Consider the following 15,879-nt stretch of genomic DNA (forward strand, 5'->3'; position numbering starts at 1 on the left):
GAAGGACTGCATTCACATGTGGAATACAAAATAACATGAGACTGACACCCAAGGACAGTAGACATGAGGACCAGGAAGATTGCTCCATAATTGGAAGCCTGCCTCATGAGTGTGGGGAGAAGGCAACTGGAATAGAAAAGAGATCAGTAAGAATTGATGGTTTGAGGGATCAGTCAGGAGGGGAGACATGTGCTAAAAGTAGATAAAGGACCAGACATGATGATAACCTCTCAGTATCTGTATTCCAAACCAGAATGCCCCAAAGCAGAGAGAGAATATGGGAACTACTGTCTGCCACGGAGGCAGGGGGAGTATACAGGGGAGATTGGTGGTGGGGAATGTGCACTGGTGGAGGGATGGTATTTGATCATTGTATGATTGTAACTCAAACATGAAAGCTTGTAACTGTATCTCACGGTGATTCAATAAAATAATAATTAAAAAAAGGTACTATATGATCCATGAGCAGTGTCTGAAGTAATCCCCAGTTATCAGGCCTAAAGTATCCCCAAGCACTGTTGGGTATTGTCAGAACAAAAAAGCATCAGATTTGTAACAAAAAGGTTACAAAACTTTCCTCAGGACATATGAAGGGGTGGGGTGGGCAGCTGGTGAGTAGATCAAAGGGGCTTGAAAGCACGTGCTTTACAAGCAGGAAGCACTGGGCTTAATCCCCTGAGCCGAGAGAGGAGCACTCAGTACTGCTGGGTGTGGTCCCTAAACAATCAAGACCACAAGCATTTCCTCTAGGCTTAACTTGCAGTATGCAGATTTCTCTGTATCAAGTCATATTCAACTGAAAAACTGAAGCCATTACCTTTCCCTTATCATTTCTTAGCATTTGTGCTAAAACAACTACACATATGTCACATGATGTGACAAGAATCTTGTACCTCATTTCACTTTTTTAGGGGTGAGAGAGGAGCTGTGGGAGATATTACAAGAGAAAGAAGTAGCAGTCCGACCATCTTACATTTTTCACAGGTTCAAGTGTAAATATGCATATATTGAAAATACATTTACATTAAGTTTCAAATGCAAGTGCTTACTAATGTGACTGAAAAATAAAACAGGCATTGGAGACGTACCACAAGGGTTAAAGCACAGGACTTGTATGTGGCCAGTGCTGGTTCATTCCCAGCACCACATACGTCCCCCCAAGCATCACTGGCTAGAGCCCTGGAGGACACTGTGCCAAGCAGTGCCAGAATGGCCTGGGGAATCCCCAGCACTTTAGGCTGGAGTAGCGTCACATTTACGATTCTGGGATTGATTCACCAGTCCAGATGGCTGGGAGTCACCAGGAGGGCCCCCCAAACAAATAAGATAAAATGTGGTGAATTCTAGCCTTTCCAACAGTGACAGGCCTTTGTGGGAAGCAGACCTTTAGCAGGCACCTGATAGTCTCAGGAGAGGGGAGGAAAACAGTGGAGAGCAGCTATCATGGAGGGGATGGCTGTGGACAGGGGGTCAGTGAGGTGGGCTGGGAAGTGCTATGATGGCTGAGAAGGAAAATGCTACATTTAGGAGACACGGACTCTACCGATGTGTGCCAGTTTATGTAGACAAGTTTTTAGGGCAAAAGAAGCAAATATTCCACTCCTTGGTATATAAAGCAGCTTTACTGACTGTATAATTCTAATTGGAAGCAGTAAGCAGCAGTAGGGCTGGACTAAAACAGCAGTAAGTAACTTTCATCCTGCAGAGACCAGAGGCAGGAGTATAAAGCAATGCCATTCGCCATTCGAGAAAGGGCAACTGAGAGTTAAGCATCTACTCTGACGGATACAGAGTCATGACTGGCTGACCTAGAGGAGAAGAGAATGACTACAAGATTTGGTAGGAAGGTGCAGAGAAGAAACACAAAAATTCCACTTAAGGGGCTGGAGCGATAGCACAGCGGGTAGGGTGTTTGCCTTGCACCCAGCCGACCCGGGTTCGAATCCCAGCATCCCATATGGTCCCCTGAGCACCGCCAGGGGTGATTCCTGAGTGCATGAGCCAGGAGTAACCCCTGTGCATTGCCAGGTGTGACCCAAAAAGCAAAAAAAAAAAAAAAAAAAAAAAAAAAAAAAAAAAAAAAAAAAAAAATTCCACTTAAGTGGCAGACGGTGTAAGTAAGGGCTGAGTCTCAAAATATATGACTGAGATATGGAAGTCTAAAAACCAACCATCCCTTTATTTAAAACTATTTCTCTATGCAAATCATGGAAAATAGGACTGGATTTACTTTATACAACCAAAATTTGTGTTTCTGAATAATGGATGAATTTTCTATTTAGTTTGTAATAAACATGGTATGGAATCTGAACTTTAAAAACATAACTTTATCACTAGCGGAATAAAATTTTCAGTTAATGTTTCTAAATATTTGAACAATATTTGAACATAGTCATCAAGTCAGTTTCTTGTATGTCAACTGTAGCCAGCACAGGAAGTTGTAAATCATAAAGATTCAGACCTTGAACTGTGCCAACATATGTGGAGAACAGGAAGTATTTACTGTTCACTTAATAACCTGATCATGTGAGGTTCTATCTACCTAAAATTCAATGAAAAACTCAACCCAGATATACACAGCAAAAATCATAAATGTGGACTGTTCATCCTTTCAATACTTTTATTTGTTCTAACATGCAAAACTTTGACACAATTAATTTTACTTCCTCAAGGCTCTAAATATCCTACAAAGAATTTTTTTACTTGATCCATTAGGGCTGGAGAGACTGCTCAAACGGCTACTGCACCTATATGCTTTGATTCCCGACAATGTCAGGTATCCTGAGCACTGCCAGGACCATTCACTGAGCAAGAAGCTAAGCTGGGAGCAGCCTTCAATATCATCAGGCGCAGCCCATAAATCAAACCAAACCAAAACAAATCATAATAAAGTATCTGATTCACTAAAAGGAAAAAGAACAGAAGTCTTCATCCCGTGAAAGAATTTGCTACTCCAAATCATGGTTTTTAGAACATAGCTTTCTGCCTCTCTCTCAGCTATCTGGCAGAGGAACTTTGTGTTTTTGTTCAAAACAGCTACTGAGCTTATAGCTATGTTGCTCTGAAAATCCCAGTGCCCTTGAATATAAATAAGTGATCAAAGAAACAACACTGAAGGACTGAATTGGTAAAAGCAGAAAATGTACCTTATTAGAAACTAAGATCAGTCTCTCTTGTTTTACAAAGACATTAAATCAAACCTACATGATTTGGGACAAGGGATTCATATTTTGTATTTTCTGTGCACCAAACTTTATTTATTTATTTGGTTTTGGGGTTACACCCAATGATGCTAAGCGATTACTTCTGGCTCTGCACTCAGGAATCACTCCTGGTAGGGCCCGGGGACCATACAGTTGGAGATCAAACCTGGGTCAACTGTGTGCAAGGCAAGCACCTTAGCTGCTGTGCTACCTCTGTCCCTATCTGTGGACCAAACTTTAAAGTAGACCAAAAACCCATGCATTTTTACAAAAGCAAGTAAAACAGACTCTTTTTGAAATAGGACATTTACTAAAAGCAACAGTAGGACTTTTTTAGAACTAGAACTCACCTATTGGTTTCAATCTTCATCCTCCCCAGCTGCATAGTAAGTGACCGGTGAGCACTCTGGGAATCATGAGACACTGTGGAACTGAGCGTGCTCACCCCTGAAGTAGCCACAGGATCCTCCACAACAGCCGGGGCAGCAGCCGCAGCCGCAGCATGAGGTCTTCGTGCATTCTGGTTTGATGGCTGTTCCTCATGGTCATCTTCTACGTCCAAGTCTTCTTGATCAGCAGTGTCGCTCTCAGAGGCTAGGCTAAAATGTGGCCTCAATTCTATAAACAATTTTAATAAAAGAGAAATGATTATCATCATCCTAGTTTCTTATGTCATTTTCTCTGTTCTCAGTAAAATGTTTATTGCACTTTGCTTTGTCCAAAAATGAGGATGTATTTTTGAGCGTTATTTAGATTTGGCTTTCCAGTCAATGTGGAATATTCATAAACTATATAATCTTAGGCTGTTACTCAAAACAAGAGAGGCATGTCTTCCCTGTAAATAAGAAACATGGGAAGTATGCCTTCACAAAAGCAATTATACAAAAGCCTGAAAAATACAGATTTTGTTTAATAGGTCAGGAATTTAGTACAGAGAGGCAGGGAACATGCCAGACCTTGGTTCAATCCTCCACACCACATGGCCCCCAGAGTATTAATGGGGTGGCTTTGGAAGCCCAAACACTGGTGGGGTAGCCTCAGTGGTCCCTGACACTGCATGGCCCAAGCATCACTCCATCCTTGGACCCTAGCACTGAACTGCTAGCATGGATGCCAAGGATCACTGGAGTGGCTCCTGCACCATCCAGCTCAAATAAAAACAGTAGTATAAAATTTTTTTAGAGCAATTAAAAGTTATTTTTTAGATTACATGCTATCAGGTAACAGTAAATTCAAGGTGCAAAAGGTTCAAGTCTTCCTGCTATTGACATGAGTTTCCCAGACACTTCAGATTTCAGTGTTTTTCTTCCCATTAGAAGATGCTATAAATTGTGACTAGTTTTCCACATGGCGCACAGAAAAGGAAGAATGTTCATGACATGAATATAATCAGTATAGTAAAAGTACTAGACCAGGATTCCATATGTTATGGTACATGGGACATTCAGGGATCAGAGGACTCATTGAGAATCTGATGAAAGTTACTGAGATTCTTCCTGGAAGAAAAGCACATTCGTACAAGTTTTGTTTATAGTTTGAGGCTCACATTGCTTAAGGTTTATCCTGACAGTCTCAAAATCACAGGTGAAGAGTCCTGTGTTGGGGGGGTCGAGAATGGGAGTAAAGCAGACCCCCACCCCGACTCTCCAACAAACCCAAGACAAGACAAAGGCCTTGCTGCCCACCCCCCAAGGTGGTTTCTCTTTCTTTACCCTAGTCTAGTTTGCTGCTCTAAATCTCTGGAGACTGCCTCTCTTCTTCAGAGCCTCTCTGTCTACTCCCTGTGCTTAAAAACTGAAGCAGGGAACTACAGCTTTTTCTCTTTTTTACATTTCTACTTACTCTCCATGGATGATCTAAAAAAATCTGTTGGGTACAATCCTGATGACGAGAAGCACGAACAGCCCAACAACTCTGGGCAGGAGCAGTGGCTTACTCAGTCCTGTTGCCCCACTTGTGATGGGAGAGCTGCCCGGGCCCACTGAGTGCTGCTTGGAAAGTTCTCCACCAAATCTGAAAGTATCTAGAAGGCCTGAATGACAAACTAGCTCTAATCTTATTTCCAATATCACCTAGGTATTGGATAGGTACTGCAACAATCTAAAAAATAACTTCTGCTCATAGATTTGAAAAAAAAAATTCCCTTCAGGGCCAGGATATGTATCCCCAACTTACTCTACCCCTCTTTATTTAAAAAAAATTTTGGTAGCAAAAATGCATTAAATAGAACATCATCTTAACCATTTCTAAGTCCAGCAGTATTAAGCATACTCACGTTACTGTGCTACACACAGGTCTGCAGAAAGTTTTTATTCTTAGAAAACTGAAACTCAAAACTCTTTGACAGCAGCTCCCCATTTTCTCCCACATTGGATTCTTGGCAACCACTATCCTATTTTTTGTTTTTATGAATCTGGTTACTAAATATATTGCAGATAAGTAGTGTGTTTTGTGACTGGCTTTGTTCAGTTGGCATAATTTTCTGAAGTCTTTAAAATTCCTTTGAAAAGTTGACTATATCATTGTGTTGCTTATTTATCTGTTTATCCATCTGTCTATTGATGGCAAGTTAGGTTCCTTTTAACTCTTTGCTACTGTGAATAATGCTTCTATGAATATGAGGGTACAAATATCTCTTTAAGTTCTTCTTTCTTTGGGGGAATCCCAAGTGGCACCCAGAGGACCTGGTGATCACCCTGTGAAACCTGGTCGACCAGGAAAGCGGCTGAATGCAAAGACCTGATGATGCATTGCTCTTCCATCTGTGTGGTACCCCTGATCTATAGGGCCTCCCCAGTGGTGCTCAGGAGGTCTCTAGAGCTACACCTGGTGAAACATAGGAAGCCAACCTGTGCTGGGGAGAGAACCCCTGTATTATCTCCCTGGTCTCTGCTTTCTTTCACCCACCCCACTGCAGTGCTGGGGGTTCAATATAGCTTTCATTTGTGCAATGCATTTACTTTTACTCTGACCCACATCTCAGCCTCTGAAGTCCAATGCTTTTGGATATATACTAAGAAGAATTGTTAGACCACATATCTATTATAAACATTTTTTGAAACCACTACACTATTTTCCAAAATAGTGTAGTGGCTTGAAAACCACCAACTGTCTCTGGTGTTTTCCAAAACAACATACAAGAGTTTCCCTTTGTCTAGCTCCTCACCCAATATCTCTTTAAGATTAATCTAAAACACCTATACTCTGTTTTGAGCAAATCTCTTTTCTTTTTCCAGAATTATATTTTATACTTTTATATAATTTATAATTATATTTTATAATTACAATTTATAATTATACATCTGTGGGCTGGAGCAATAGCACAGTGGGTAGGGCGTTTGCCTTGCAGGCGGCCGACCCGGGGTTTGATTCCTCTGCCCCTCTTGGAGAGCCTGGCAAGCTACCGAGAGTATCCCGCCCGCACAGCAGAGCCTGGCAAGCTACCTGTGGCATATTCGATATGCCAAAAACAGTAACAACAAGTCTCACAATGGAGACATTACTGGTGCCAGCTCGAGCAAATCAATGAACAAGGGGATGACAGTGATACAGCGATACATCTGTAGCAATCATTACACAAAATCAGGTGTTCTTGTTTTATATAAACCCAGTACCAATTACTGAGGCTAAGACATTTTAGGATCAAGAAACACTGGAAAGATGGAAGCATTATTTTACTAGTATTTACTTCTAAAAAGTAAAGGTTTATATTAAAATGGAACATAATAATTAGGCCTTTTAAGCTAAAAAATATTCTTAAATTTCTCTTATTGTCTCTAACCCGTACAATTTTGTTTTTGTTTGGGGCTATAGCAGTCAGTGCATAGGGGCTACTCCTGATGCACTGTCTGGGGGTCACTCCTGGTGGTGCTTAAGCAACCATGAAGTCATTGAGGCCAAGCCTAGACTCTGGCACACAAAGTACACAATTAGCCCTTTCAACTACCCGATCCTCCCCCGACCCTAAACTGAACTTTTTTTTTTTGCTTTTTTTTTTTTTTTGCGTCACACCCGGTGATGCACAGGGGTTACTCCTGGCTCTGCACTCAGGAATTACTCCTAGAGGTGCTCAGGGGACCATATGGGATGCTGGGATTCGAACCCGGGTTGGCCGTGTGCAAGGCAAACGCCCTACCTGCTGTGCTACCACTCCAGCCTTTAAATTGAACTTTTGAAAGCCACTTAAAAATTATCTATAATCTCACTTTCTTGGAAGGAAAATTTTTGATAGGTTGTATGTCTAATTTTTTTGTTTTGTTTTATTTTATGGGCCAGACCTGGTGATGCTCAGGGATCACTCCTGGGGGTGTCAGTGAACCATAAAGGATCAAACCAGGTTCAGCTCATGCAAGACATGTGCCTTACCCACTGTATTATCTCTTCAGCCCTGACAGTTATTCTTAATGCCTCCATTTAGTCAGCCAAACTCTGTATACTTTAAATTCTTATGTACAAATAACTAAAACATTCTCTCAAATAATTTGAAGAAAGTTAAATTATAAATGAATTACTGTCTAATTTTGGTCATTCCTGGTGTTAGTGTAAAATATGCAAACGAGACCATCTGGTCCTTATCCTCAAAAAGCTCACAATGTAAGGGAGAACTAGAATGAACTTACAGAAAAATCATGAGAACAGATAATGAAAATATACGATTTTTTTAAAGTTGTTTTTTTTTTTCTTTAGCTTTTTCGGTCACAACAGCAATGCTCAGGGATTACTCCTGGCTCTGCAGTCAGGAATTATTCCTGGTGGTGCTCGGAGGACCATATGGGATGCTGGGAATTGAACCCGGGTTGGCCGAGTATAAGGCAAACGCCCTACCGGCTGTGCTATCGCTCCAGTGTCTCTAAGTAACACTGTAGCACTGTTGTAGCACTGTCATCCATGTGTTGTTCATCAATTTGCTTGAGCAGGCACCAGTAACATCTCCATTGTGAGATTTGTTGGTACTGTTTTTGGCATATCGAATATGCCATGGGTAGCTTGCCAGGCTACGGGTGGGATATTCTCAGTAGCTTGCCGGACTCTCCGGGAGAGACGGAGGAATCAAATCCGGGTCGGCTGTGTGCAAGTCAAACACCCTACTCGCTGTGCTATCACTCCAGTCCTGACCACTCCTAGTCTTCATAATTAGTTTAAAACTTCCTTTCTACTAAGTTTGTGGTTGCAAACTCCTCTGTTCTACTAGTTATGATTTCATTTTTCTCCATTCTGGTTGTGAAATAAAAGGTTGATTTCTTCAAAGAGATGGGCAGTGGTGAATACCAGCACATGTATACCAAGTATATAAAATAGAAAACAACAGACAAGGAAACTAAGGGAGGCTATTAACTGATTCTAAGGGTTATTAAAAATTGAGAGAGGAGAAAACTGGAAAAAAAAAAACCCTGATATAGTCTTTAAAATACTTGTAGATTTTTAAAAATAAAATTATTTTGATTCAGTGGAAAAGATAAATATAGGTATTATGCTGATACAAAGCATGTCTGTCTAAGTGTTGCCACGTGGTCTTTCTATGCTCATTATTTCTCCATTGGCCACCAACAAAAATAATGTACTTGAGGAGAAACAACAGATACTCAGTGTTGCCAAAGGCATATTCTTGACAAATGAGAAAAATAGCTGGAGAAAAAAAACTTTTAAGGTGCTCACAGTGCTCTGTTTTGTGTTCTCTCTTTAGAATACCACCTTAATTTTTTTAAAATTTTGAAATAATTTTAGAATCACAGAAAAGTTGCAAAAACAGAACAGAGAATTCTCATTTACCCTTTTGCTGCTTTCCCTGAACTTAACATCTCATAAAGCTATAGCTGTACTACCAAAAATCAGGTATTAACACTGACACCATACTATGAGCTGATGTAGACCTATTTGAATTTCACCAGATCTCCCACAGCTCTCCTTTCTCTGATCTGAACCCCAGGCTGCACTTAGTTGTCATGTCTCCGTAGTCTCTTCCTATTTCTGTCAGTTGCCTAATATTTCTTTTATTTATTCTGGTCGAGTACTGGCTGTTCATTTTGCACAATGTCCCTCATTTTGGGGTTATCAATGTTTTGTCATGGACTTGCCTGTCATAACCTTACTTAAGGCTATGCACTTTTGGGGCAAGAATTCTCTAAAGGTGATACTAAATGCTTCATATATGAATAAGTACATGGTGCTGATGGATCTTACTGCTAGAGATGCTTACCTTAGTCACCTGGGTAAAGGGGATATCTACCAGGTTCCTTCACTGTAAATTTCTGTTTCCCTTTGTAATGAATAAATACCTGTGAGGATATACTTTGTAATGAATAAATGTCTTGTGGGGAGACCATTAAAATATTCTGTTTCTCATAACTGTTTGACTTCAAATTTTAACAGGATACGATAGTCCTTCCCTGTAGTAATTACTATTGTATTGGAAATGTAAATTGGTGCAACCCCGATGGAATATGAAAATTCCTTTAAAAACAAAAAGCCCAAGTACCATATGATTCAGCAATACCATTCCTAGACTGGAAATATCCTAATTATACTAATGATATGAAAACAGTAATTTAAAAGGATATCTGCAACTATCTACTTATAGCAGCATTATTTAGTCACCAAAACAATGAATCAATCTATATGTCTACAAAGAAGTGTAGTATGCAGGTTTGAGAAATAGTACCAGGGTTAAGACATTTGCTCTGCACACAGCTGAACCCAGTTTGATCCCCAGAACCATGAGCACCATTGAGAATGATCCCTGAGCACAAAGCTGAGTCAAGTGTAAAATCTGAATACCTGCAGCATCTTTTAGGCTGAATGTGTATGATGTTAAAAAGCATAGGCTTGTGATTAGAGGACTGTGGGGTGAAGGCGTGATCCACCTAGAGGGAACAAGTTCAGTGATAGTGAAATGTATTTCTTCATTATGTATAATATTTATTGTTGTTTAAAACACCAGTGACTTACATAAAATCAAGTAAGATATTCTGAGAAAAAAGAAGAAATTCCATAATTTGCAAAGCTTGATGGTGAATTAAAAGTGTGTGGTCCCCTTTCTAAATTGAGTTTTTATTATTTCATATTTATATTTTTAAATGTTTACTTTAGGAGTACAAATTGTGCAAGAGAACATGTTTCTAATGTATATGTTAAAACAATTGATACCTAGTTATGAACGTCTATACATGGTGGAAATGTCTTTTGTAAACAATTTTATTAATAGGTAAACTATTAATTAGCTTGAAAGTTTGCCTTAGGACATAAACATATCTCTCACTTACCCCATAAAACCATGATTCTTCAACACCATCTCTGCCAACAGAGCTAAGATCTGTCTCAACTAGTGATTTTCAAATCTGGCCAGATTAAAATGAGCAGGAAGCTGGATTAAGATCAGATTCCTGGGCTTTCTCTGTAGCAGGCTCTTAATCAGTCTGGAAAGGGGTCTGAAACCATACTTTACAACACTCAAAGTACAGCATCCCGAAGTGTGGGTATAGATTACTGTATACTGAAATGTATATGTATGTATTGAGTGACTCATTTTGTTTTCTCTCTTTGTATCCAAATAGGTTCTATAAGACAAGGAAGTGAGTTATCACAGTAAACATTTTGTGTATCATTGCTCAGACCAAAGAGTAATTTAGTATTTCTGACCTGGCACCAGAATGGTGATAGCTGTCTGCACCGCTTTTCTGATGATACTGTCTAAAGCAAACATCCAGTGTGGCTTGATGTTATGATTCCGAAGAACTTTATTGACCTGAAGAAACAAAGCAATATTTAGTCTAATTTTTAAATGCAAACTATCTAGCAAACAGGTATTTGTAAGATATCAACAAAAATAATTAAAATCTTTCTTCACCCTCACTGGTAAATAATTTCTTTATGTCACAGGGAAACAAAAAATTGTTGATTTGAAAAGAAAGTTCAGTGTTTCCTATGTAAGCAAAAAAGGGTAGGTTTCTTTTTTAAGCGAAAGGCAATCATGTTAAATAGAAATGTTGCTTCTTTATGACTCAGAACATGGAGCTTCCACTCTGCAGGTACAGAAGGGAAAAAAAGAATCCAGCAGGGTGCGAAAATAAACATTGTTCTTAAATGTCATGACTCTGCTCTTTAACATAGTCAGGTGCTCCAGCACTCCCTGGTGAGCTGAAAAGCAGGAAAAGGGGGAAGTTAGCAGCTATGTGCATCTACAGATTTGCCACAACCCTTTCCATCTTTTCTTTCACACATTAACTCCTTTGTAAACAGGGAATTATTTTGCAAAACTAGTTCTGAAAAGCTGTTCTTTCAAATTCTGTAGCCAAGAGTACCTTTAAAAATTACTAACAATATTTCACTTATCTATTGAATTGATGCTGAAATATATATATATATATATACATACATATATATGTATAGCTTTGTTTTGTTTTGTTTTTTGGCTTTTTGGGTCACACTTGGCTATGCTCAGAGGTTACTCCTGGTTCTGCACTCAAGAATTACCCCTGGCGGTACTCAGGGGACCATATGGGATGCTGGGAATCAAACCCGGGTTGGCCATGTAAAAAGCAAACGCCCTACCCGCTGTGCTATTGCTCCAGCCCCTTGTTTTGTTTTCTTACCCTGTTCCTGTGGTATAATCAATTAGTGCGTTCAGCTGTTATATATTTTTGTTATCTTTTAATTTTTTGTGGGGGCCACACCCAGCCATTCTCAGGGCTTACTCCTGGCTCTGCACTCAGGGATCATTCCTGGCAGGCACCTTGGACAATATGGGGTGCCAAGTACGGAACCAGCACTGGCTGCGTAGATGGCAAGTGCCCTATGCCCTGGTGCTATCTCTTCAGCCCCTTTCTTTTAAAATTATGATACAATAACAGAATTTATCATTTTAACCATTTTAAGTGTACCATTCAATGGCACACTTAGCTATATTCACATTGTGCTAGCATTATTACCATCCATCTCCAGAACTCTTTCCACCTTGCAAAACTGAACATCTATACCCATAAACAAAATCCCCATTGCTCTCCTCTCTGTAGACTCCTCTCTGTTCCTAGAAATCACATCTAACTTTCTGTATTCAGAAATGTGAGTGGTAAGGTACCAGTGGAATAATATATTTTCCTTTTTTGAGCCTTGCCCATTTCACTGAATGTGATGTCAGAGTTTCCTTCTTTTTAATAAGCAAATATCACTTTAAACTATGTATATAAGCTATGTATATTACCTTTATAAAACAACTTTTGCCATAAAGCTAAGAGAGGATTACTTAATATTGTAGTTAATTCAAGTAATCACTGGTTTAACATGGGGCTTTAAGAAACCACTTTCCAGTTAAACTCTGGCTGGAGGCTCTAGATAAAATTGAAAAGGTGATCTAGTTACAACGTGACAAAGGTGAAGTTACCAAAATTACCTAATTTAGGAGTCAGAGTGGGGAATTTCTAACAGCAGTTAATTTAAGAAAGTGAGCTACTTCTAGGTGCACTTGTAGGAACACCTTTCAGAATGAATTTAAAGGGAGAGAGAGGAAGAAGGAAAGAGGGAGGGGGAAAGCTTGAAAAGGAGTATGAATGAGAAGAGGAAGAGCACCTGTTCTAGGAAATCCTTTAAGAATCCTTTCAGAATGGATTGCCCTGGTCAGTGAATGAACAAGAGTGTGTTTGTTTCCTGGGGCTCAAGCTGATGATTGCAACCAAGTCACTTTCCATCTGAATTCTTACCAGATTATTTAATTCTAATTGCAGATGGTGGAGTTTCCCTAGTTGCAGTGAAAGTGAGTTTTGGACATTTATTTAGTGTTGGTAATAACTTTTTTTTCTCAAAAATATTTTTTATAGTAAAAAAGTTCCATTTAATGAACTTTATTATAGGATTGAATCGTTCTCTCCTTTTCATTGAGGTACCATGATTTAGAATACTGTTAACAATAGTTTCATGCATACATCATTCCAACATCACATCTACTACCTGACGGCCCACTTCGCTCCATCAATGTCCTCAGATCTCCTCCCTATCCAGCCCAGCCCACAACCTTCCTCCCCATGACCCCTAACGTCAGTTCTATGGACAACTCTCTAGATATGTTAGTTTTGGCTATTTGTTGCTCCCTTCTTTATTTAGATTGTTTCTTATGGTCCTTTTTTTTTTAAGTCAGAAAATCATTTTATTCAAGTGTTTGAGGTTTTTTCCTGTTTCTGTTTTTCATTTTCAAAGCATTGTGTTCTGAGAGGATAGCTGATATTTCTGTTTTCTTGGCTTTATGGAAATATACTTAGAGACCCAGCATGTGGTCTATCTTGGAGAATGTCTGTGTGCACTGGAGAAGAATGTGTACTCAACTTTTAAGGGTGATGGTGTATGCGTTAGGTTCATTTCTTCTTTCCATTTCTTCCTTCAAGGCTAGTGTTGCCTTGTTACGTTTTCACCTAGTTGATCTATCCAGTAATGACAGAGGAGTGTCAAATTCTCCTACTACTATTGTGTTGCTGTCATTATCTTCCTTAAGGTCAATTAGTAGTTGTTTTAAATATGTTGCTGGTCCATCTCTATGTGCAAGTATGGTTTAACAGTTTGAATTCCTCTTTTTATTTTGTAAATTTATTTTTGTGAGTTCCTGATGTACTGATCACTTGATCACCAAGAAATTACCATCCCCATCCCTTACAGTTTTTTTTCAATTTGAAGTAAATGTTGTCTGATAGAAGTATAGATACTCCAACCTTTTTGAGGGGATTGTATACCTGTAGGATTGATTCCCTGCCTTTGACTTTTAGCTTATGTTTACCCTGACTGTTCAGATGCATCTCTTGTTGACAGCAGAAAGTTGGATTCAGTTTTCTGATCCATCCTGCACTCTGTCTCTTGGCTGGTAAGTTTAAGCCACTGACATTGAGTGACATCACTGAGATGAATGAGTTTATTGCCATCAATTTTGTATATGTTACATTTATTTGTGAGTTTTATTTTGTAAAGAAGATTCTGTAATACATCTTGCCAAAATTGATTTGATGTCAAGGCTATGAATTCCCTAAGCAATTGCTTTGCTTTTCTTTTTTGAATTTTGGACCACACCCAGTGATGCTCAGGGATTATTCCTGGCTCTGCACTCAGGGATCAATGGTAGGCTTGAGGGACCATAAGGGGTGCTGGTTATTAAACCCAGGTTGACCATGTGCAAGGCAAGCTACCTACCCACTATACTATTGCTCCAGCTCAACTTTCTCTCATACTTTCTTGTGCTTTTCTGACTACCTGTATGCCATCATTTCTTTGTGCTCATTAAATATTTCAACAGTGTCTCTATAACCTCTGAGAGGTTATAGAGCTGATTAGTACTGGTAGAGCTTTCCATGCTATAATTTCCAGTCATTGAGCTTGGAGGGTTTCTATACAACTTATTTCCAAGGTGATAGATTTTGACAGTTGTCTTCTTTTGTTGTGATATCAATGAAGTCAGCAGAACTGTCCTTATCAACTGTATAGTACAAAGACTAAGTGGATTACACAGAAACTCAGAGAATACAGTGACTTGTGAAGGATTATAATCACCATGATTTTAAATCAGTGATTATTTAACTATTTAACAACTGTTAATTAACAAAGACACTAGGAGGAAGTTAATTTTGAGAATTTGGATATGATTATGTAAAGTGCTTCTATATTCATATAATAGGCATTGGAGAACTCTCTTTAATCTCCCACACCTTGTAAGAGGGTGGAAAGTGTACCTAGAGCTTTGTAGTACTAAGTTACACAAATAGGATTCATTCAAAATAACATGTATAGCTTTGAAACTGGCTTTTGGATAACTGACTTCTAGTTTCTGTTCCATAGGAAAGCAGTGTAAGAGACAAATATTCTCAGCAATGTCTCTTGAGATCATGTGGAATTGTGTTTAATTTAGTGATGTCATGTACACTGACGTATACTGCTGGGTAGAAAATTGTGGGTATTTTTAAAAGCATGTTTAAAATATCCTCAAAACTTCAGAAAAACTGGAGGAAATGAAAGAAAAATCAAGGTTTTAATTCAGTAGTGACCATTCCAATCAGAATTGTTACAATTCTCTCAAAGGCCACTAGATGGCATTTCCCATATAGAATTAGAAAGGGCTAACCTGTGTTCTGTTGCTCAAATCATCAAAACCAATGTTTCCTAGCATGATTTCATACTCACCAAGTTCAACCACTGCTAATGTGTGTGTTTTGCTATTTTGCATGGTATTTTCTTTTCTGTGTATCTAACTTGGGGGAAAGCAAATACACAAAACGACAAATCTGACACATAGGTAGACCCAGGCAATACACTTTTCATCCAAAAAGAACAGAGGTCAATGAAATTATCAAAGAAAGCTATATACAAGATTAGGTTTTGACCTATTCTTCTGATAAATTTTTTGCTGAACTTAGCGGGAAAACATTGGCACAATATTATACTTACGGCGTCTTGAAAACCGAAGAGCACCACCTGGACCTGACTAATGCCGTGGCTGTCGAAATCAAGCTCTAACTTCAGTTTTGAGAGCGTGGTAGCTATGATTTTTCTGTCAGTGGACCTCACAAATTCTCTGAGGCTTGCAATGAGGGTTGTGATGTGCTCCCATTTTAGTTTAGGCTCTTCGGCCCCCTGTGAATAAAACCAACAACCCATCAGTTGATCCGTGACCATGAATTTGCCACTCCCAAAACTTTAGATGTGGAAGTTG

General features: G+C 39.1%; 1 protein-coding gene across 2 annotated transcripts in view; it reads right to left on the minus strand.

The window, feature by feature from the left end:
• Positions 1–15,879, minus strand: part of MAP3K5 (mitogen-activated protein kinase kinase kinase 5) — a 251,880-nt gene that overhangs the window by 15,513 nt on the left and 220,488 nt on the right. For both annotated transcript variants that reach the window (XM_055136320.1, XM_055136321.1), the window contains exons 24-26: positions 15,615–15,800; positions 10,839–10,944; positions 3,554–3,821 (exon numbers count right to left, since the gene is read on the minus strand). In XM_055136320.1, coding sequence (XP_054992295.1) covers positions 3,554–3,821; positions 10,839–10,944; positions 15,615–15,800 — 560 coding nt within the window. The remainder of the gene's footprint in view (positions 1–3,553; positions 3,822–10,838; positions 10,945–15,614; positions 15,801–15,879) is intronic.

The sequence above is a fragment of the Sorex araneus genome, chromosome 4, assembly GCF_027595985.1.
Source record: "Sorex araneus isolate mSorAra2 chromosome 4, mSorAra2.pri, whole genome shotgun sequence".
NCBI classification, from domain to species: Eukaryota; Metazoa; Chordata; class Mammalia; order Eulipotyphla; family Soricidae; genus Sorex; species Sorex araneus.